The 22,479-nt window shown below is 47.1% G+C and overlaps 12 protein-coding genes across 12 annotated transcripts; 6 read left to right on the forward strand and 6 right to left on the reverse strand.

Annotated features, from left to right (window-relative positions):
* Window positions 1–544: 544 nt before the first annotated feature.
* On the reverse strand, window positions 545–1,995 carry N7516_004864 (caspase family protein; the record flags this gene model as incomplete). The annotated part of the gene is made up of 5 exons (XM_057217584.1): window positions 545–570; window positions 623–1,231; window positions 1,285–1,641; window positions 1,708–1,768; window positions 1,831–1,995. 5 exons carry the CDS (start codon window positions 1,993–1,995, stop codon window positions 545–547), a joined length of 1,218 nt encoding a protein of 405 aa, XP_057079467.1.
* Window positions 1,996–3,316: 1,321 nt separating this feature from the next.
* Window positions 3,317–5,365, reverse strand: N7516_004865 (chaperonin-containing T-complex subunit CCT7; the record flags this gene model as incomplete). The annotated part of the gene is made up of 6 exons (XM_057217585.1): window positions 3,317–3,420; window positions 3,507–4,168; window positions 4,228–4,600; window positions 4,663–4,999; window positions 5,071–5,237; window positions 5,320–5,365. The coding sequence occupies 6 exons, from the start codon at window positions 5,363–5,365 to the stop codon at window positions 3,317–3,319; spliced, it is 1,689 nt and encodes a 562-aa protein (XP_057079468.1).
* A 495-nt stretch (window positions 5,366–5,860) lies between these two features.
* N7516_004866 (putative histone acetyltransferase Spt10) lies at window positions 5,861–7,763 on the reverse strand (the record flags this gene model as incomplete). Its single annotated transcript, XM_057217586.1, is given in 4 exon segments — window positions 5,861–6,919; window positions 6,972–7,508; window positions 7,643–7,679; window positions 7,690–7,763. The coding sequence occupies 4 exon segments, from the start codon at window positions 7,761–7,763 to the stop codon at window positions 5,861–5,863; spliced, it is 1,707 nt and encodes a 568-aa protein (XP_057079469.1).
* A 1,100-nt stretch (window positions 7,764–8,863) lies between these two features.
* Window positions 8,864–10,609, forward strand: N7516_004867 (lanthionine synthetase C family protein; the record flags this gene model as incomplete). Its single annotated transcript, XM_057217587.1, has 4 exons — window positions 8,864–9,044; window positions 9,103–9,676; window positions 9,734–9,747; window positions 9,801–10,609. 4 exons carry the CDS (start codon window positions 8,864–8,866, stop codon window positions 10,607–10,609), a joined length of 1,578 nt encoding a protein of 525 aa, XP_057079470.1.
* Window positions 10,610–11,078: 469 nt separating this feature from the next.
* Window positions 11,079–12,697, forward strand: N7516_004868 (MFS transporter; the record flags this gene model as incomplete). Its single annotated transcript, XM_057217588.1, has 4 exons — window positions 11,079–11,334; window positions 11,399–11,438; window positions 11,501–11,707; window positions 11,764–12,697. Coding segments are annotated over 4 exons (1,437 nt in total), but the record flags the coding sequence as incomplete, so codon positions are not given.
* A 112-nt stretch (window positions 12,698–12,809) lies between these two features.
* On the reverse strand, window positions 12,810–14,008 carry N7516_004869 (oxidase ustYa family protein; the record flags this gene model as incomplete). The annotated part of the gene is made up of 5 exons (XM_057217589.1): window positions 12,810–13,081; window positions 13,168–13,243; window positions 13,305–13,417; window positions 13,489–13,650; window positions 13,735–14,008. The coding sequence occupies 5 exons, from the start codon at window positions 14,006–14,008 to the stop codon at window positions 12,810–12,812; spliced, it is 897 nt and encodes a 298-aa protein (XP_057079472.1).
* A 676-nt stretch (window positions 14,009–14,684) lies between these two features.
* On the reverse strand, window positions 14,685–15,747 carry N7516_004870 (oxidase ustYa family protein; the record flags this gene model as incomplete). Its single annotated transcript, XM_057217590.1, has 5 exons — window positions 14,685–14,887; window positions 14,939–15,014; window positions 15,074–15,189; window positions 15,250–15,414; window positions 15,477–15,747. The coding sequence occupies 5 exons, from the start codon at window positions 15,745–15,747 to the stop codon at window positions 14,685–14,687; spliced, it is 831 nt and encodes a 276-aa protein (XP_057079473.1).
* A 707-nt stretch (window positions 15,748–16,454) lies between these two features.
* Window positions 16,455–17,257, forward strand: N7516_004871 (uncharacterized protein; the record flags this gene model as incomplete). Its single annotated transcript, XM_057217591.1, has 2 exons — window positions 16,455–16,521; window positions 16,584–17,257. The coding sequence occupies 2 exons, from the start codon at window positions 16,455–16,457 to the stop codon at window positions 17,255–17,257; spliced, it is 741 nt and encodes a 246-aa protein (XP_057079474.1).
* Window positions 17,258–18,379: 1,122 nt separating this feature from the next.
* Window positions 18,380–18,625, forward strand: N7516_004872 (uncharacterized protein; the record flags this gene model as incomplete). The annotated part of the gene is made up of 1 exon (XM_057217592.1): window positions 18,380–18,625. One exon carries the CDS (start codon window positions 18,380–18,382, stop codon window positions 18,623–18,625), a length of 246 nt encoding a protein of 81 aa, XP_057079475.1.
* A 28-nt stretch (window positions 18,626–18,653) lies between these two features.
* On the forward strand, window positions 18,654–18,878 carry N7516_004873 (uncharacterized protein; the record flags this gene model as incomplete). The annotated part of the gene is made up of 1 exon (XM_057217593.1): window positions 18,654–18,878. One exon carries the CDS (start codon window positions 18,654–18,656, stop codon window positions 18,876–18,878), a length of 225 nt encoding a protein of 74 aa, XP_057079476.1.
* Window positions 18,879–19,061: 183 nt separating this feature from the next.
* On the reverse strand, window positions 19,062–20,160 carry N7516_004874 (uncharacterized protein; the record flags this gene model as incomplete). The annotated part of the gene is made up of 3 exons (XM_057217594.1): window positions 19,062–19,391; window positions 19,443–19,626; window positions 19,856–20,160. 3 exons carry the CDS (start codon window positions 20,158–20,160, stop codon window positions 19,062–19,064), a joined length of 819 nt encoding a protein of 272 aa, XP_057079477.1.
* A 426-nt stretch (window positions 20,161–20,586) lies between these two features.
* Window positions 20,587–21,126, forward strand: N7516_004875 (uncharacterized protein; the record flags this gene model as incomplete). The annotated part of the gene is made up of 1 exon (XM_057217595.1): window positions 20,587–21,126. The coding sequence occupies one exon, from the start codon at window positions 20,587–20,589 to the stop codon at window positions 21,124–21,126; it is 540 nt and encodes a 179-aa protein (XP_057079478.1).
* Between the last annotated feature and the right edge of the window lie 1,353 nt (window positions 21,127–22,479).

The following is a 22,479-nucleotide window of genomic DNA, read 5'->3' on the forward strand; positions in this document are numbered from 1 at the left end:
AGTTGAAGAGCTCCTATCTCCTCGGAGGCTCCTTGGAGGCTCGTTGGAGGCAAAAATGACACATGACAGTCCCCTCGAGGATATGAAATCCGTACAGCGCCACACCTATATCACTCGGTCAACTCTCCCGCTAATGACAGATTCCATCATGTCGAGTCGAACAGTTGACAGTTGTGACATGACTAGTTCATGGAGAACCTGTAGCTAGCTTGCTGATCTTGATATTTGATCAATAACGAAGCTACCTGGAATTTTCCCATGAAACATTGCTAAACCAGAAGTACAGCCCTGGAGCAGTTGTCTACGATGATGTCAGGAAGACCGATGTGTATCGTCATTGGGCTAATTTGCACTCCATTTTCAAAAGATAAAACCTTGATAGATCACAGATTCATAAGAATTGAATCACATATAGTGCACCAACCACCCGAATATTCACTGGAACACCGAGGGTGGAATTACATACAGGGTAATTCGTTAAACACAGCATGCTTTCATTGAAAGCCAGACAAGCATCGTTCCTTGTCTTCATTTCCAAGTGTAATTACATCACATAAAGGATGTCGGTATCTGTAGGGGTTGTCAGAATTCGATCGTGACAAAATAATCCCAGTATCCTTACCTAAGGGGTGGCTGCAGCTCAGCTGTGGCTTCTGGGAATATTTGGTCGAAAGCTCCTCACGAATGCTGTTCAAAAGCTGGACATAACTCTGCTGAGGGTTCTTCCGAAGCGCAGCAATGAAAGCCCAGGACATAGCACCAGTGGCCTGGCCGGCAATCTGGGCATCCTGACTGGTTTGGTCATCCTTACTGCCGGACCACATGATGACATCCGCGGGACTAGTCTTAGTCTGCTTGTTGCGTTCATACACTTCATCGCCCTTGGTGGCCTTCTTTATGAAACCCATTGCGGTAGACATCATACTGCCCATGTCGCCACGCGCGTACGCTGACACCACACCAAGCAGGCCTTGTCCCGCCTCCTTGGCCAGGTTGGGCTCCTTGAGCACACCGGAGGTGGAGTAGACGTAGGGGAGATCCAGAGCAGAGCCAGAGTGGCAGGAGTCGAAGATCGCTGTAAGCCGGACTCCCGGTTGTAGAGTCTGCACCATGATACGGTGCATTTCATCATCAACGATGTGTCCTGCAACCCGGAAGTCCACCGGGTAGATAACTTCATCATACCCATCATCTTCATCGCCATCCAAGTCAGGTGTCTGACCGCCGTGGCCTGGGTCCTTATTAGTTCACTGTCATAGAAGCGACCGAGGTCTGATTACTAACCAGAGTAGTGGAAGAACAACGAGTCATTGGGACGCGCATCCTTGATCAGCCAGTGCATAGCCCGAAGAATGTTTGCCTTGGTCGGCTGGCTCATCGGATTTTGCTGATCATCAGTCAAGAGGACCATGTCCTCACGAGCATAGCCAAAGTTCTGGTTCAAGTAGGTTGACATGTTCTTCACATCGTTGATACATCCGCGCAGCTGACCTTTCTGACCGAAGTAATTGATACCAATCAACAAGGCCTTTCTCTTACCCGTGCAACGGGAGTATTGGAAGTTATACCCCTGGGGAGCGCCGTGACCGAAGGAGACAGGGTTGGTGGGAGGGGGAGCCGGACCGCCGCCTTGACCGTAGGCTAGATTTGCGCATTATTAGCTTTCACTTCTGAAGATGCGGTTCGCTGGAAAAATGGTAGGCAGACCTGGTCTTCCTTGCATTTGTTGCCCAGAGGGCGGACGCTGATTGTACCCAGACGGCGGAGCCTGGAAAGGATTGATATACGTCAATCTCGTGTATATTCGACACAAGGCTCATCATGACATACATTGTAACTTTGCTGGGGAGCATGCCCGCCGTAGGACTGGTGAGATGGCTGGGATGAATGGCTGTAACCGTACGGGTTGGATTGCGGCGGCGGCTGCTGGTGCGGCTGCTGGTGGTAGGACTGGCCGGGATAGCCGCCATAGGATGGCTGCTGCTGGTGATTCATTTGTCTGCAATCAAATGGTTGTCAGACTCTCCAGGCATATTTTCAATAGAGCAAAGGGATAAGCAAGCATACGGGTACTGGTGTTGCGGGGGGGTATGACGGCTGCTGCGGGGGGTATCCCGGAGCGCCCGAGTAGGGTGGATAGTAAGACATCAGAGAAATTCTCCAAATCCACCCAGAGAATTAAGCAAACTGCAAGAAGAGGACAGAACGTGATGTTGAATGTGGAGAAGGGAAGATGCAAGGCAAAACAGATCGGAAGTACGGGCGCCAAGCCTTTGAAGAGTGCAAGGTAATTTTCCAAAATGTCCAAAGAATAAGATCAAATCAAAGAGTTCGGGTGATTTGGGGAATTTTAAAAGAAAAGATTATCTTTTGGAGGAGATCGTCAGACTGGAACCCTTGCCACTTACACTATAAGAGGGTTCGCGTCCACTTATTTCCTTATATGTTGTAAGGTTGTTTTGGATTGACAACACTTGACAACGACAACAATATAAATAAAAAGGAAGAGGGGAAATTGAAAAGAAGAAGAAAAAAAAAAACAAGTGAAAACAACGTGATCTAGACTGACTTTTATATATCTGACATGGATCCATCGGCAGCCCCGATCAACCCTCTAGAAGCCCAAAACCCCCTCTGCATCATTGGGCTTCACTAACATTTATTCGTAAAGATTACGACTCAATTTCATATGATAATTGGACAAGCATAAATAAAGAACATACAACATAGTTCACACGATAACTAACTAACTAGTTATACAAAGTAGATTGCCGTTCTGCATGTCATACACCTTCAGGAGATTCAATAGCACTGTCTTGGCGTCGAAAATGAGCCAATGAGATGTAAAATGGGTTAAAGGTCAGGACTATAGCGATGTACTTAGTTACTTAAATAGGACATGAACATGGATTCCAAATAAAACAAGGACAAAAAGCAAATACAACATGCTACGGAGTACTCCGTGTCTCCATCGTACAAAGTACGTAGTAGAATATGCTCGGACCAGCTCGGCCTTGGGAAATCTGATATATCACACGCAATCCATGCAATCGACTTCAAGGAATACTTTGATGAGGAATGTGTTTTATATTGTATGTACTTGAAAAGACCGCGTTGTTAAGTCGGTTATCTCTAGCAACTCGTCTTCTATTCTCCCTGTACTTCATATTCAATATTCATCTCACAAACATCGCCGTTGAAGCCACCAAGGCCAGACCAGAGTTCGCTTCAACCACTTCATGGCCTTCAGTGATGCAGGTGTTCTTTTTTTTTGGGGGAATATCATCGAGCATTATCCAGTTCTGGTCAAACTCGTTTATCCTCGTCGGGGCATACCACGGCCGCGGCCCCGGAGGGCGCGCTGGGCAGCACCTGGAGGCATACCGCGCTGTTGACCAGGTTGGGCAGACTCCTCATTCTCTGTTAATAAGAAAATATGGGTTAGTCATGATGTGGAGGATGGAAAGTAGAAAAAAAAAAAAAACAAATAGTAATAAGTCACTTACTTATCGTTTCGTCCACACTCAAGATCAAGCAAGAGGCTTCCACTGCGGCCTGGATAGCATTGACCTTAACCAGACTGGGCTCCCAAACAAAGGCCACCATGTTGTCACGGACGCCCTCGTTGTCGAAGTCGACACCAGCCCAGGTGTTACCCTTGCGGTGCTCCACGCGCAGGCGGTTCAGAATATCCGTAGCGTCGAAACCAGCGTTGTCACACAACTGGCGGGGGATGACCTCCAGAGCCTTGGCGAATGCCTTGACGACGGCCTGCTGCTTGTGCGGGACGTTACGGTCGGCAAATCCGTGCATGTAGCTAGACAACTCCATTTCAGTAGCACCACCGCCAGCAACGATGGTTGTGTTGCGCAGAGCACGCTTAACAATCATGATAGCATCGTGCAGACTACGCTCCACCTCCGCAATGAATTGCTCAGCGCCACCACGCAGCACAAGAGTGCAAGTCTTAGCGCGAGGGCAGTCGGAGAACATATTGAAACGCTCTCCACCAATCTGGCGCTCCTCGAACGCACCACAGGTACCCAGGTGGCGCTCCTGAATATCAGTGCAAGTCGATTGGGTTGCGGCTCCGGTAGCCTGGCAAACACGGTCCATGTCGTCGGAGGCCACACGGCCAGCACAGAAGATGTCTCGGTCTGCGAAGTACCTGCAAATCAAACCATTAGTGTCTAGACACATATCCCATAGCAAAGAGCAAGCACGTACTGTGTGGCAAGATCGCCAATAGGCAGCTTGCTAAGCACGACCTTCGCTCCTGTCTTGTAGATAGCCTCAAGCTTGTTGAAAATGATCTGCCACTCAGCATCGACGATGGCCTGGTATTCCGAGACCTGCTCGACACGGACTTCCGCATTGTCCTTCTCGCTCTTAAGTTCTAGCTCAACGTTCAAGCAAACGATACCAGGGTTCTCGAAGTGTTTGGGCTGCTGCTCGAAACCGGCGTAGGAGAAAGTCTTCTTGAAGGCGACACCGTCGACGAAAAGCGAATCCTGGAGACCACCACCGGTAACCTTCTTGACACCAATCAACCTCTCGTTAAGGTCATCCTGGTCCAGCGAAAGTACCGCATCCACAACCACTGGGATACCATATCGTCAGCCTTGGGGCAAAATTTGGAACCACTAAGTAGGGGGTCCTCACTCTTTGTGAAGAAGTCCGAATTGCGCTTGATAAGCTTGCTGTTCATGGCTGTTGCGGCTAACCGTCTTAGTGTCTCGACCTTCTTCTCCTGGCTGTCTGAAGCATCCATCATGTCCACTGCAATCTCCTTAACCTTGTTGACTGCCATGGCGCTCGCCCTCCGCAGACCCTTAATGATGGTCTGAGAGCTGACACCCTGCTCAACGAGGTCTCGCACCTCCTTTAGAATCTCACCGGCCAGGACAACCACGGAGGTTGTTCCGTCACCGACTTCGGCATCTTGGGACCGAGCGATATCCGTGAGAATGCGGGCGGCGGGGTGCACAATATCCAAAAGCTACCAAATAAACGAAAGTCAGAATCACCATCTCCCTTCAGCCATGTATTTGCATCAAAAACAAGACGCACCTTCATCACTGTGGCTCCATCGTTTGTAATGGTCTGTCTGCCATTGGCATCCACAAGCAGGAGATCACCACCGTAAGGACCGAGAGTGCTCTTGACTGTTCCTTGCACTGCGACACAGGCGTTGATGTTGGAGATAATCTGTCCCTTTCCCTGAGAAGCATCGGTGCCTGTAGATTGCAAAGCAGCATTAGTTAGCATATATCACAGAATCCCACCAACAAAACTGCCCGCACTGGAGACAACACATACCCTCTTTCAACACGACAATCGTGGGGGTTTGGCCGTTGAAGGCCATGATTAGATCGGTATTCGGACACGAAACCGTTCAATAAAAAAGTAAAAGAAATAAGAAAAGGGGTATGTTGAGTTGAAAGGTCGGAGGGGTTGATCTGCCAAAATTTCCCAGAGCTCCTGTTCCCCAAAAACCCCCAGTCGCGCAAGGCGGTGACCAATCAGTGAGTGCTCTTCAACCCTACGCATTTAAAGAGATGTAGTTACAACATTTTATTTACATCGAATATATAGTTTCTATGGTATATACTGAGATGTCTCATTCGAATAATATACCTATAAAAAAAAGCGTAGTGTTTGTAGCATAAGCCGTCGTTTCACTGTCCACGGCATAATAGTGGTAGAGTATCAGCGGTATCTCAGCCCGATGCCTCGACGCCAATAGAACAATATAACAATAGAAAGAAAAGAAAAGAAAAGTAGGGATAAGACAAAATAATCCCGAAATGAAGTAACGCCCTCGAAACGAGAAACCGAGAGATGAAAAGTTGAGGCATATTCACGTAAAGTCATAATTCCCATCCGAGGGACTTCCATACTCAAACTTAGCAAGTAATTCAGCATCATGCTGTAATTCGTGTGAGGGTGGGTTCACAAGTCCAAGCACGTCTTGTCGAAAGGGATCCGAGCCGTCATCTACCATCATTTGATAGGCATTGCTGGCTGTGTGGTAGCGCATTGCGTCGTCAAAGCTTGACATGCCGATACTGTGCGACCCGGGGGCGAACTGGCCCGCCATAGGGTTCTGCTGTTGGTAGCGTCGTAGCTGTTGATGTAGTTGCATAATCTGAGGATCGAGAGGCAGGGGTGCGAATCCAGCCATGGGGTGGACTGTGCCGGGCATGGCTGCAGGAACGGGTTGGTGCATCAGAGGGTTGTAACTGGGAGGCTCATCGGGTGCTTCATCCATCGCCTGCGGGACATTGTCCGGTTCCTTCGGGGGTTGTTCCGTTGTGCTATCCATATCCATGCCAGACATTGTTTCCGAGGGCGATTTATCATCATCTTTGCTCCCTGGTATGGGGGGCGCCTTGAGAGTTTCTTTGCATTGTGGACAGTCTCGGATCACGCGATTGACAGTCTCTTTGATTCGTACCCAATGGTATTTGATCGCAATAGCTGCCGTGGTTTTGTTGATTCCGGCATGCTGCTTCAGATGAACTTCTTGGGCGATATCGTACTGCTGCTGCGGGTCTGACACCACCTCTTTATCCTTCAGCATCAGCCTCTCGGGCTCTCCATCCTCCCCGCCAAGAAGTTTATAATGAGTCGCCGCACTGCGAAGCCGACTCTTTTCGGCCCGATCAGCACCACGAGGGTACTTTCCGTGCTTCAAATAATAACGGATTTTTTCAAAGCGATCCTGGGATACAGAGTCCTCGCCATCCAAACTGAGACCTCTGCCGTAGATGATTGCATCGACAAACTCTCCAGGTTGGGATTTGATACTGCCTCCACCGGGGACTCGGCCAATCCGTTTGAAGCCAAGGGAATCCCACAAGCGACATGATGCAACGTTGGACTCATATACCAAATTGAAGACTGCATATGTATATCCCTAGCAAACATTAATTCATAGTCCGTTTGAAGCGATTGCGTGAAGGACTCACTAGTCGAGGTGCCCACTCCAGATAGGATTCGCCCATCAATCTACCCACGCCCTTGTTTCGAGCAGCATCAGTCACAATAAAAGTGCCATTGCAGACATGACTACTACGGCCAGGGTAATTGGGCCGAATGTGAAAGCCACCTAGACAGATCTTGGTCCAATTGGCTCCAGCACGGTCCATCGTATGTGTCTGCTCTGCACTTTCGATGTCGCCAGTAAGCATAACCACACCAAAGTTCGAAAACCAATATCGTCCGAACTGAGCCAGTGGAATGGGCTCTGTCATAGCATATGTATCTCCCTTTTCGATCTCCTTGTTGAATTGGTCAGAGAGATACTTCAGCAGAGCCCGGGGTACTTCCTCTGCTGAAGCAAACGGGACCAGGGTCGCAACCGTAACCCGATCTCGCAAAGTTACTTGTCGCGGAGCCAGAGCAAGCGGATAATCTAGATCAGGGCCCGGTGGAACGAGCTCTGAATCTCCATGAACTTCAGACATAATGGTAAGGTAGCCCTCTGGAGGTTGCCAATCACACGACTATTTGACATGTTAGTGGGATACATTCTATTCCAGAGTATCTTTGCATCACAAAACCTCATAGGTGAATACAAAAATAACAAGAAAACAATGACTACGAGGAACGGGATTCAACAGGGGGTCTGTTCACTGACATTCTGGACTGCTTCTAGAAGGGAGCCCTCAATCGCACTTCGAGGACCGCGTGAGTATTCTCGAGTCCGGAATGGCCGCAACGCAAAGTCCAGAAGTCGTGGTCACTTGCTGACTCATCATTTCTAATTAGATAAGCCAATTTCTTGGTATTTATGCCTAATTTATAAGGCTTTAACATACCCCAGTTAACTATCCCGATAAGGCTACTACATAGTACTATGTAGGAGGTGATTAAGAGCATGGATGATGGACAAAATTACATAGGTTATACCTCAGGTATATCAAGGAGTGTGATTCTAACTGCGTGACAGAAACCAAAAGGTGAGAACTAAGTATGTAGTTAACATTGAAATATATAACTTAGTACAACATATAGTTAGTTCCCAGGATCAACCTTAGTACTCAAGCTATCCCACAGTGTTGAAGAAACTATACAGATACACAGATATACCCATGAGTCTATTGTGAAGAATTGGTATAACTGAAAGAAAAAAGAAAAGGTTCGGACTTTGATTGAGATCGCAAAACGAGCTAAACGACAGACCAAGATATAAAAATCATATAACTATTTTTATTCTTTTTCTGGCTCTCACGTTTCTTCTTTCTAGCTAGTTAATTGTTTGTCCGGGCTGTCGGATACATATTTTCGACATGTTCCCACTTTATCTCTCTCGTCTTTTCCCTGAGGCTCCCAGTGTTGGATGTGATTTTTCTGTCTCTGACTGGCTGTGCAACTTGGGCAATGTTTGCCACATTGAGACGGTCTAGGGCAAGATGGAAGATGTCTCTTTTGTGGGTTGGACCTGTGATCGTCATAGAGACTGCCGAGTGGGTGGTTAAACAGAATACCCCTAATCGTGGCACGGCCCAACACCAACCCCTGCTAGGTGGTTGGTGTTGGGCCGTGCCACGATTATTGGTGCTATTTGGATTCTACAATTCTACTGGATGGCACCGGTTTTGTATCTTTGCTGGTGGGGACGTTGCTGGATTTTGTTTTGGGGGGCCAGCTGAGCCCGTACCTTGTGCGGTTACAAGCGACTAAGTATGCTAGACGAGGACATACATAATTCTACGGTGTAGGAAGCGATCCATTAGCCCCGATCAGAATTGTCACGGCAAAAGTTTTCCGATCGGCATAATTGAGCTTCATTCTTGCATATCACGCCATATCTTTTTGCAAACACTTGGACAGCCTATAACTAAACAAATCCTTCACCATGGCAGAGCGTCCGCAATACTTCGAGAACACTTTAACCCCACTATCGATCAATGCGACCACTCTTTCCGAGAGTCTCCAACAGCTTCGTGTGGCGGTTCGCAATGGTGCCGAGTTAATAGAAGAGAACACTTCCTTACCTGAGACATGGGGTCCAAATGGAATTTTTAGAGCTTTCCCCGGTATTTCAAGCTCCACTTCCACCTCTCCAAACCATGGTCATCTAATCACCCAATAAAGGCATTGCTCTAGCATTCCTCCGCCTGGATTATCAGTCCTCGGTGTTAAAGGATCACAAGGCTACTTCTCTTGATTATCGTTGTTACGCACTGCAACGGATTCCATCAAGCCTCCCGGACACCCCCCTGTTAGCCTCCCGACTGTCTCCACTTGGCTCATCTTCGCCTATAACTGCTGTCACTTTGCGCATTTTAGCTACCTTTTCAAAGAATGATTGGCAAGGTGGTGTTAATGTCAGCATCACAAGGGAGGATATCACTTGCCTTGATGAGGCCATGCAGTGCGCACTAAGTAATGAGCCTCTTGTTACGCATGATGGCGCAAAAATGGGTGGAGATGAGGTGCTGTTTGGCCGAGCAGGACTATTGTGGACCCTTTTAAATGTTCGCGCTCATAATTTTGATCAAGAGACCCAGGGCTTTCTCTCACCTGTGCTGGGGGCAATCCCCGAGTTGATCCGAGTGATTGTCGATGCCGGGCGACAAGGATCCAAGGAATACACTGAGAAGAATGGAGCCCAAGACGCACATCCATTGATGTATGCATGGATGGAGGGCCATTACTGCTTTGGGGCGTAAGTGCACCTCCATTCATCTTGTGTCGTATGAGATCGCTAATAGACAATGTATAGGGTTCATGGGATAAGTAAGTTGGTAGGCGATTATTTAAGCTAATGCTAATGCTAATATGTGTTTTAGCCGGTATCCTAACCATCCTACTCTCATGCAAGCCCGAAGAGCTTACAGACTATCTTCCTGTGATTGGTGGTACTATCACTGCGCTCTGCAAGCTATCCGGAACTACCAATGGCCACCTCCCGAGGACACTACCTCCATATGGTCCCAAGCAGAGCTCCTCGGAACTAGTCCAGCTGTGTCACGGGAGCCCAGGACTGTTGATTCTCCTAGGTGCTGCCTTGAAAAATAAGTCCTTAACCCGTTCCCACTGGGATCCAAGTTGGGACCAAGCCATCTACCTGGGCACTGAGCGTGTGTGGGAAGAAGGTCTACTTTCTAAGGGAGGCAGTTTGTGTCACGGCGTGGCTGGCAATGCATGGGCGTGGCTCCTCCTCCATGATTGTTTTGAATACCACTCAGAGACTGTGAACGAGGCCCGGGTACTTTACCTCCAGGACAATCAACTATTAGCACTTCCAACTGCCGAAGTGAGCCAGGAACTCACTAGTGACTTCTTCCTCTCGAGGGCTCTCGCGTTCATGTTGCATGCACGTCAAACTAAGCCATATAACACCTCGCCCACGTCTTCCGACAAAGATTATCGTTTGCCTGATGAGCCCTACAGTTTGTTTGAAGGTCTTGCGGGTAATATCTGTGCCTGGGCTGATACGTGTGCGGTGCTTCAAGCCAGGCTGCGTAAGATGGAACTTGGTGAGCAGGGTGTAAGCGCGATATCTGGTTTGTCGCAAGACCCAGTATTCCGCGATGCTTCCTGTAGGCAACTGGGCTTTCCATCTCTGGGTGGAAATGGCGCAATGGGTATTTTCTAAATAGTCCCCTATCAGTTAGAAAAACAGATGTGAGACAAGCTGAGTCAGCCCTGTGCTTTTGGGGCACTGTTACGAACAACCAAGTTGAAGTTGAAAAAATCAGGTCGCTGGTGTATTATTGAAAATATAGGCTTATTGAAAATATAGGCCTCAAATTGGACTGCCGCAATCTGTCAGCATTTGAGGTGTCAGCATTTGAGGGCCATTGTAGATTCAGCTGTAAGATAACACCTGCAGCAGTGATCGCGCAAAAGTCCTTAGGATGCCGTGATTGCATCCCTGTCGCAGGCCATTTATTTGGCATCTGTGGATCGGGACAGCTTGCAACCCCATGTTGGAACCTTTCTTTTGTAAATCTCCTCTCCAGTGATTACTTTCTGTTGAATTTTGGCAGCCTAGTGTTTATTTGCTCTTCCCTTCCTCGATGCATCATGAAAACGAGACCGCTCTGCTATTGGGACCGCGTAGGCCCAGATCATCACTACGCCCGCAAAACCCTCACCTCGCGACTTTTCTCTTATCCCTATGTATATTTTCCTTGTCCGGAGCTACTGCGATCGTTCAAGTTCCCTTGACCCAGCTGATGGAAGACAACTTGTGCGACCGGTATTTAGGTGAAATTGGGCGACAAGACTCAATCGATAGAGCAATATGCAAGGCCGACAGGATTCAATCTGAGCTTGCGTATCTCAACGCTTCATTTGGAGTGATAGAGTCCATGACCAGTATGTCAACCACAGTGACTGGTACCTTGACGGAAGGTCTCGGCGAACTCATCTGTCATAATAGGTCTCATTGCTGCATTCCCTTACGGTGTCTTGGCTGATAAGTGAGTCCAGCAAACTATCTGCTAGAGGGGACAACAATGTAAATGGTTGAATATCATTCTAGGCTCGGTCGCAAACCGATCATCTATCTATCCAACACGGGAACCGTGTTGTACCTTGCTTATGTTCTGGCTGTCCTGAAGTTCTCTAATCTTTTGGCGATCGAATACATCCTCTTGGGCCCTCTATTCACTTTCATCGGTGGTGGAAGCACTGTTATCAATGCCGGCCTATATTCTCTGGCTTCAGATCTGGTGCCTGACACAGATATGTATGCTACTTTCTGATACCAAGCGGTCTTGAACCCACTGACAGTCATAAATCCAGAACAATTTCGTATTTTGTGATGGCATTTGGAAGTTTGTCCGGATCTTCAGCTGGTCCGGCGATCTCTTCTAAACTGATGGAAAAATATTCACCATGGCTCCCTATTCTCATTGGTACCTTGATGGTTCCCGCCAGTATGGGCTTGCTGGTCTTCCTTCCTGAGGTGATCACACTCAGGGATGACTCCTCCGAGAGATATGTCTCAGAACGGGGAGAGCTTTCGCCTACCACGTTCAAGTCACGTTTTTCACAGTCCTGGACTGGTCTCAAAACATCCATCCAGAGGCTTCACTCATTGCCAATTGTCTTGATTCTGATCACTTATCTCAGGGTCAACCCCGAGGGTCTAGCCTATGGACAACTGCTCATGCAATATGTGAGCAAGCGATTTGACTGGACTTTCGCAGACGTTGGCTATCTCCTTACAGCTCGTGGAATCGCTCAGATGCTCGTCTTACTTGTCTTGTTTCCTGTGATATCAAAGCTGCTTTCAAAACACCTTCGGCCAGCTGTCAAAGACTTAATGCTTGGACGCGTCTCGGCTTGTTTGGTGATACTCGGGGCCCTTTTTACGGGAGCCTCGCATATAGGCCTTGTAATATTTGGCTTGATACTTCAGACATCAGGGGCTGGCTTGAGCGCCATATGCCGATCCATAGCTATGAGCTATATGCCATCACACGACAAGTCGAAGATGAATACGATGATCGGGATCTCTGAAACTCTCGGCTCTCTGTTCGCAGGGCCGGCATTAGCGTGGCTTTTTGCACTTGGTATGAAGTTTAATGGGGTTTGGTTTGGGCTCTCATACTTTGGCTTAGCAGCATGGTGTGGGCTCTGTCTACTTGGATTGTTCATTTTGGAACCTGTCCGGGATCAGGAGCTCATGCATATAGATGAAACCCAGCCCTCAGCGGGGTCTGATGCGGATTAGAATGCCTCTGATTACACCGAAGACAATATTGTCATGGTATTTTGAGATCAATTTGTTTTCATATTTTTCAGATGTTTACTTGTTCAGGTCTTGTGCCTCACATTAGGTTCATTCAATGTCCAACATGTTCTCCATGTTCTTTGTGATTTTGGCCCTTCAATGTCCCAGGCATCACAACGTCGGGGTTTTGAGCATTTTCAGGCCCAGTGCCTTTGGCCTTTGTAACTTCAGTAGACCTGTCCAAGGACCACTGCAGTAGAGCTTCAAAGTTCCGACATGTATGTTTAGTTCGAAAGTCAGGACCGAACGTTTGCGCACTTTCATACCAAGTATGCGTCACGGGAGATATGTCCGCATTGCACATTACAGCTTGTCGGACATAATCTAGACAATGTTCTGAAAGAGATAAAGTTAGTTACAACAACTGCAAATGAAACATCGAGCCAGAAACAAATGGGAAATCCACTTACCGACATGTAGCTTCTCAGTTTCATTCGACTGTAAAGGGTGGTAGTACTCGGGATACAATGCCTTGCGCACTTTATTCTACCCACCAATACGAGTAAGCTTGGGGCACAGTAAGTACTCGACTTATTCGAACACTCACCAAGCAATGAACCTGATGTATTACATCTAGCCCAGTGACCCAATAACCATCAAGAAGCGTCGTTTTATCTCGCACCATATCGGCTTCGGAATCCGCAAGCAAGATTATTGAGCCTATTTGTACATTTATCGTGAGCAACTGTCATAGATATTTTGAGCCATTCGGTGTACATCTGTAGTCTTACCTGCCTCGATATGATCCCATAATGCGTCCATTTCTGGTGATGGAGATCCAACCCACTCTTCTCCGTTGAGATTGGGCTCGCGAAGTAGCTTTCCCTGTTTGTTATAGACAAGTCCACCTCCAAACTGAATTTCGTGTTCTGCCGCCCATTCTCGAGCTGGCTCTTTTCATTGCCAGATTTATGTCAGAAGTCGCGTCTCGAAATATCACTTCAACGTGCTTAAAACTTGATAAAATGGGGCCATACCGAGATCTGTTGGTCGACTAGGTCCATTTATCGAGGTCTGAGATGTGTTCATCTGCCAATTCCTGATGAATAAAACCAATGTCGTACTCGCAAAAAATAGAGTAGATAATATCCACGGCCATATGTACTGTGGATGATGGCGGTATCTTCGTTTTGGGCGAGTTTTTAAGAAATTCTCTTCCGCTTCGTCCTCGTCCGTGGGTGGTATAATCCACCACGAGCCTTTGGTGGCACTCCTCCACCACTCTGATGGGTAATTTAGAATCTCCGACATTGGATATGCTATGAGATGTTTGACTTGAGCTGAACTGCATAGACAAGTTCCCCCAGCCGCCAAGAGGGAACCGACAGAGGAGAGAAACTCTGTGAGCCAACTATGGCAAAAGTTCTTAGCTTTCGGCTCTACTCTGACAGCATTCGCGATAGCTGACGCTTATTGTCCCATATTCAGCCATATGTTGGGCCAGGCTGGAATTGGCATAGAGTAAATCCCGGACGGGACAAAACAACCAATAATAGATATATATGCAGACATACTCCGTATACTCTGCTCGATGTGGAGGTGGTGGATGTTGTAGCGGCCCCCCGGGGCGGCGCTTGCAGATCCAACGCCATGCCATTCGGCTTCCCCGAGGAGCGGAGCAGAGACGGAAATCGACCCCACGATGGATATTAATGTAACGGTTGATCTGCTAATTAATGGACGGCAGAGATGCATCATGCATATATCACGCAAGATTGGTCTTACAGCCCACTCAGTTTGAGGGACTGTATAGGCCTGCCTTCTGAAGGTCGGACTCCGTAATCTCCGACGGGTCGGTCTACTTCAACTTTGCAACAGGATGCTATACCTCAATTATCTTGTTGTAAAATTTGATTAATCCATTGATAATGATGAAACTAGATGGTTTGACAGCTAACAGCCCCATTCTATCCAAGATGCCCTAGTCTCAAGCGGCGTCATCATCCTTGTACTTGTGCTTATGTGCACTTCGCTCTATAGTCCAGTCTCTTACTTTCCAAAAGTTTCTACAGGTGTGTTCCACCTCAAAGTCCGGCAAAGGCCGATCCTCCTTCTCGTCCCAGTGAACAGGGAGAGGGGTCATATCCACGTTGCACATGACAGCTTGCCTAAGATAATCGAGGCAATGATCTGTACATTGTGGTTAGAGCAAATAATTTTAAATCCGCCACAGTTACTTACTCATGTGGATTGTGTAAGCTGGCTCTTCATCGTGCTCGGTATAGTAATCCCGACGCAATCCTTGACGAAGCATGTTCTATAGTATCGTTGAGTAACTGATCCAAATATGAACGAGAAATCTCAATTCTAACCCACCAGGCAATGTAGTTGATGAAATACATCAACGCCCACAATTGACCACCCGCCAGGCTTTTCGAAGGTCTGGCCGCGGATTGTATCGGCCTCAGTGCCATGGAGATCAACACCATCAACTTTTCAGTGTTAATATGTGCACGCGGAAGTATTTAAGGAAGTAGACAGTCCTAGCTCACCTCTAAAAAGATCTTTCCAACGAGCATCTAGCTCATCGCTTGGTTCGCCCGTGTATTTGGGACTGTCATGGTCCCAGAATTGCTCAATTAGAGTCCCATTGTCATCAAATATCAAGTTACCAGAAAAGCGGATTTTCTGGACTTCCAATGCTGACTGCATAGGGCCTGGTTGGGGCTCAGTAACACTCCAAAGAAATAGCCAAATCGGGATGGACTTTCGAACTCACGCAATTCAGTATCAAAAACATTAGCAAGACCAACCTCTGCTTGATTACCATCATGCCTCAACAGAATGACTGCAATGAGCAACGAAATTATCCATATGGCCGTGAAAATCAGGTGCCCCAGCCATTTTCGACAAAAGGAATTTGAAGATGGCTGCTCTAAAATACCGTCCAATAAAAAGCCATCTTCTTCGGATACTTTCAGGATGCTCCGGTCCCCATCTTCATGTTCAGAAGATACGTAGTCCCGGGAGTTATTCTCTTGTTCATGCATGCTTGTGTGGTCTTTTTTGAATGAATTGACAAGAGAATTTGATCACTCGCATGTAAAATGCGCCACTTGAAGTAACTCTTTCCAAAAGCTGGCCGGAGTTATGTGAGTCGTACTGAGTCACCGGATCTTCAAGAAAGGCTCGCTTGCGTGTAGAATTTCCTAAACGAAGATGCTGCAATATGGTCCCTGTAGCCAGTTGTTTCCTAAAGCCGCCCCCTCGTGGTTTCAGGACCTATAAGCCACTTGATGACTACCAGATGTCCTCGCTTATAGAACAGCTTCCCACTTCGCTCAGCGGGACCCATTATGATCCCATAGGTCATGTCTTATAACCCCTCAATGTTTTCATTTGAAGGATGCTTCGTTGTACTCGGTGAAACAGATTATGACCCGCCAGCAAGGATCCTGGTCATGACGCAATATTTCTGCATATTATGATAGTTCATTTCTGCAATACTATTGGATTCTGACACGGTGTCGTGATGGAACTTTTCCTTTCAGGTTTGGCACTAACGAGATAGACCAAGCGCTGAATGGGGGCCGGGAGAGTAGAGTCTTTGAAACTTTGATACATCAGGATTAAAAGCAATATAAAGCAACTATAGACCGTGTTTTTATCTACAACTGCTCTATTCTTTTTGGCTTGTCATTTGATCAATACCTCAATCTACATACCTACTACGTACTCCGTATCTCAATCAATCATTATGCACTTCCGGAACATTGCGTTGGCTTTAAGCCTCACAAGCCTCGGTCTTGCCGCTCCTCTGCAGAGTAAGTCTTTCCGTCTATAGTACTTTTGTCAACAATGAAGTTCTAATCATTAAACTAAACAGGCACTAGTGTTGCCTCTGACAAGGAAGACGTCTCTTCAATTGTCAACTCTGCCTACGGCAAATACAAGGAGGAGCGGGCTACATCTGATGAGGATGTCTCCTCCATCGTGAACTCCGCCTACGGCAAATACAAGGAGGAGCGGGCTACATCTGATGAGGATGTCTCCTCCATCGTCAACTCCGCCTACGGCAAATACAAGGAGGAGCGGGCTACATCTGATGAGGATGTCTCCTCCATCGTGAACTCCGCCTACGGCAAATACAAGGAGGAGCGTGACGCACCTAACGAGGATGTCTCCTCCATCGTCAACTCCGCCTACGGCAAATACAAGGAGGAGCGGGCTACATCTGATGAGGATGTCTCCTCCATCGTGAACTCCGCCTACGGCAAATACAAGGAGGAGCGTGACGCACCTAACGAGGATGTCTCCTCCATCGTCAACTCCGCCTACGGCAAATACAAGGAGGAGCGGGCTACATCTGATGAGGATGTCTCCTCCATCGTGAACTCCGCCTACGGCAAATACAAGGAGGAGCGTGACGCACCCAACGAGGATGTCTCTTCTATCATCAACTCCGCCTACGGCAAATACAAGGAGGAGCGTGACGCACCCAACGAGGATGTCTCCTCCATTGTCAACTCTGCCTACGGGAAATACAAGGACACAGCTTAAGCATATTCGATATGACGGCCGTCATATTTCTCGTTTCAGCGTTTCAATGAGTGCACTCTTCGTATCAGATGCGCCCCAAAGCTCAAGATCAAGACGGGGTTGATGGCGACCAGTGTATGGGTCTTAACATTACGTATGAAGTGGAAGATTCAGATATAGTCAAATCTAAGCTCTCGCGGTTACATCATATTAGAATAACTATGTTTTATTATTAATCTCAGTAATGCCCACCCAATGCGTATGTGACTGCAACGCATAATTATCTCATAGGTGTTCAGGGTCCTCAAGCTTTTAACGTAGTTGAAACGGCACGTATGTGCAAAGATCCAATCGAAATTACTTTCCTAAGGGTTACATTCCATGCTATACCTAAAAAGCCATAAATTCGAGGCATGGAGTTGGTTGATCATGCACTGGCGTGGAGACGAAGATAGCCCTCCGCGCCGTAACTGGCCTCGGCCCCACAGCACTGCCAGCATTGCTCAAGCTAGATTTAGCGCCATTCGGGGGCTATATTCCGTCATTCCATAGGGTTTCATCGTGCCAGTTCTAGTACTTATGTCGCTTCTCTCAGCGGGTCCTCAGGTACTTCACTGCTGCCCAGTCTCTTCGGCCAACCCTTTTCTCTTATTATAACAATGAAATTAGAGCTACCGAAGCGTTGGTCAAAGACCAAGTATTTTCAGCTTGGCACTTCAGACCCAGAAAGCGAAAATAACATCAAGTCGACTCGAGAGACCTCTCCCCGACCAAGTAATCTAAGAAAAGCCATCCCATGGCTGGTTCACCTCATTCTTGTATGCATATCAGCCACGCTTCTACTGGGAGCTATCCAAATAAGGAAGCAGACAATTGGGCCACTATTCACTCGCGAATATGGTATGCAAATGAATATACAGATATAACCTCGGAACTTTCAGTACTAATTCATTGACCAGAGACTGCTGTGCAAACCTGCGGTTTGAAAGCCCCCCCTTGAGCTCTCGGGTGAGTTTGGAGCACGATCCGCCTGGCGTGGGGGTGGAAATGCCGACGTGGATGCCGCATGGGAAAGCTTGGAGCTTAGTATGTATAGCTTATTCACGTCATATTTCCAGCCCTACTAACCCTTCAGATTCGGCCATGTCGGTATCTCGTCATGAAATCGAGAAAATCAAGAAGCTCCGTAACAGCTCCGTCGTTCTACCTGACGGTGGCTACATGGCAAGCATAGGGGGTTTCCACCAAATGCACTGTCTCAACGTTATCCGGAAAGCCACCTATCTGGACTACTATACTGTTCATGAACCAGATTTCTTCACAGAGCCAAGTGCACGAAAACATGTTGGTGCGGTTTATCTTGCAAGACCGTTGATGTATATGGACTAATCACATGGAAATAGATCATTGTATCGAAATGATCCGCCAGATTCTCATGTGTTCGGCAGACATGCACCTGATTACGTATGATTGGGTGGATGGATGGGATTATCCATGGCCTGACTTCAGCACCAATCAGTTTTGTCGGGACTACCAATCTGTGCATGAATGGGGAAAAGCGCGTGTAGCTAAGACTGATACCGCTGGAGGGATGCTTCTTAAACCGGCTAACGCCGTTACGAGGAAGTTGCCAGCAGATTAGTTTGGAAGTCTAGTCTCATACATATGTCTTAGAGACTAGTAACTAGTTAGTGGTTGAACTGGAAAGTCATCAATTGCACAGGGAGGAGGGAGAGAGAGAGAGAAGAACTAATTTCTGGACAGGGTGCTTGTCCGTTGAAGTTCGAGTTGCCATTATTATCATTACAGTGCTCTATTGTCTCTATTATATTCGCTGTTTCTTGTATGCCATGCTGCCTGTTTGTTCATGCTGCCGTTTCGTACCATGGCCCATAATGTCACCATTCACATCATCTGATGGACCTGAGGGATGGTGGCAGCGAAATGGGCTGGAGGTCACTAGCTCAGCCACAAGTCGGTTGCCAAAGGTATCAAACGGCTCGAATGGGAGTTTTCTCTGCCAAATCGTGGGCCAAGCTATGGAATTTGTCGCATTATTCGGGTTCTTGAGCGCATTTAGAAGCTCGGCGGTGATTTCAGCCTCGTAAAGGTAAATGTATTCATCATGCATTCTGTTGGTTACAAGAAGACGTGACTGGAAGTAGATCAGCGGAGGCCAGGCAGACTGAGAACAAAACATGCTTACTATATAGGCGGCTGGTTTTGATGGCTTCGCCTTGCGCTCTTGAAGCTGTGCAAGAGCTAGCAAGAGACACACGAAATAGGGATCCTCAGTCCATTCCTGTGGGACTATCTGAGCGAGTCGCTTCCGACTAAGGCTCGCGCCAACATGATTAGTTGCCCCCCCTTGGGCCTGGACAAGGTTCAAACTGATTTCTCCGGTCACCGCTGATATTTGGGTAGTGCACATAGCCTACTAGTGGGGATGAACCGTTCTGGATGTGATCATTGGGTTGCCCATAGCGACGAAAGGTGACATAGTCTGTTCGATGAATAGGCCGACCATGAAAATAAAAGTAAGGTCCTTTGCTGCTCAGTAAGGCCATCAGTCATTGTACCCCGTATACCATCAACCCCTTCGTTAGAGGTATCTCTTACCGATGGCACTCGAATGCGCGTTGCTCGCCAACCAAGATACAGTCCAGACCATGACACTTTACGATATAAAATGGTTTTCTTGCGAACACTTCTGCATTGCTGGGTGGCTTTGGGCAAGTTTTTCTATCATGATCGGTCCTACCGTCGTCTAGAGAAGAGTTGGCGCAAACAGGGGCAGAGTCAACGTGTTCGAATCGACACCCCACCATATCCAGATGACGGGAAGTCCATTGGAGTGGGTTGACAAGGAAGCCATGATGGCGCATGAGATCATGAAGCGCGTTTGATCGAACATCGGCTGCCATTATGAAGTAGACAAAAGAGGTGATAAGAATGGAAATCTGGGAACTCGGAGACAATACATAATAATACCGACAGTATTTGCACCGCCTAGCCTAACCGCCCTTACCAAAAATACCCTTACTAAGAAGGTATGCACCTTTTTGGTCTAGCGGGTAAATAGCGGGTGATTTTCCGTCCGACTAAGCAGCGGTGCCTCTTCCACCCCGCTATACGGTGTACACAGTACGAAGTACCCCTAGTATCCGGTTCTCTATACAGACTACTCCGGAAGGCTTATCGGATCCAGAGTGGTTTGGCACAACGTTACCACATAACTAGGGCGCTAACTAGTTAACTAGCGTTGATTAGGTAACTACATAGCTTATAAATAGTAATCTCTTGGTTAAACATCTCCTCCCTCCATTACCCCCGTTTGCTTTTCTTTTAGTATGGCTCCTGCTCCATATTTCACCAGTGTCACCTCGGAATCAGCATTCAAGGCTCGTTGCCAAGCCGAAAATGGAAAACCCTTTTCCGACCTCCAAAATGTGGCTGCCAGTGGCTGGGGACGGTCTCATCTGCTTGCATGTCGTGTAGTACGACGGGAACCACAGCGCAACGTGCTACCGATTCTTTCACAATGGAGCATGGCATCTGATATACAGTCATCATCTGACGAAATCAGAGCATTCTTGCAAGGTCCCAATTTGACATTTATGGCTCAAAGCGAGCACTATTTGGTGCGGGGGTCTAACTGTGGCATCTCTCTAGCTCAAACCTGGGCGGCAATGGCTATGTTCAAAGGAAGTCGGGACCGACGCGCTAAAGGCCTGACTGATTTCCAGGAAGGAAGCGAAATCGACGAAGACCAACTTGACAGCGACGACAACACTAATCCAAGGATACCAAAGCGACCTAGACGAGATACAATTCAAACGGATTTTGTCGACTCTAGTAGGATCCAAATTGGGTCCAGTAGTCCACCATAAGATGGCTCCTATGATGGCTCCCAGGGGTCTTCTTTAGGCTATGTTGACCGCGATACACACTACTTAGGTATTATATTGGAAGACGATACTTTGCGACTCGCATCATGCGTTATTCGACATATACTATATTTTGCTCCGCCTCAAAATGCTGCCTGGAGCCCAACTGTGGTAGAGTTTCGAGACGCCAAAACGCGACTCACGGCTACTACTGAGAAAAGGCGGCAGATAGTTGCTATTGATGATGGTGGCCTCTGTTTGCGACAGCAAGAGCCAGGTAGAGGCTTTATTGTTGTCAAAAATCACATAGCAATTTTGGAGGCCAAGACACGATTTCAGTGTCTACAAAACGGCCAACCTATTATCTCGGATAAGTGTTTTGCACAGATGATTTGTGAAGCACTAGCGGTCAAATTGTCCGATAAAAGTGGAAACGAACCCCAAAGGTGGGCTATTCCAGCGCTACTAGATCGTGCTTACATATACATACTTCGATAAAAACTGACAACAAAGGCAGCGTCATCGTTATCAATGCTACACAGCATTACATGTGTTTCCTCCAAATTGACATCAGTGATGACTACATTGGTGATTTTGAGAGTGTTGCACCCACACATTTCTTATACGTGAGCTCTACGCCCTGGTTTGACCTCAGCCAACGAAGTGGGAGAGAGAACGTGACAGCCAATATATGTGCAATCATGGGGCAGGCAGCTGGAGACCATTTATGATCTTCATTATGGTATGGGTCACACTAGGAGTACAGCAGTGAATGTCAATGTATATGCGTGTATTGCGATGGGGGATTCAAGCAAGAATCGTTTGGGCTTTGATGCATTGTTGATAATCTCCCTTTCTTAGTAGTACTATTTTATAAGATTATAATAAAAAGACAATCCAAATATTATAATCCGCCGATGCTTAAAGATGTCTGAATGCCTAGATTATAAGGTTAATAAAATTAATGCCTTCTAAAATCGAAGAGGGAAGAATTCAAGATCATATTGTTATATATTCAATAGCCGTGCCAAGCGCCCAACACCAGGTCAAAAATTCCCACCTAACGCAAAATCTAGAAAATAAGTATCTTTTATATGACTTACCAATACGAAAGGTACTTAGGTACCCCGTTAGTATAACACACTTTTTCTCAGCCATCGAACCAGTTAGGGCAAATATAGGGAGATATAGATAGTATAAAGTAAGTCTGTATTAGTTACTTAAACTTCGATAACTAACTAAGTAATATTAAGTATACTAAAATAAAGAAATTATCTAGGTATCTAACCATTATACACTCTATATAGTGTGCTATTTCTAAACAATTATTCTTCCTCCATATTAAATGCTAATAAT

Source organism: Penicillium verrucosum (genome assembly GCF_028828655.1).
Source record: "Penicillium verrucosum strain IBT 35672 chromosome Unknown utg000001l_segment0_segment0, whole genome shotgun sequence".
Taxonomy (NCBI): Eukaryota; Fungi; Ascomycota; class Eurotiomycetes; order Eurotiales; family Aspergillaceae; genus Penicillium; species Penicillium verrucosum.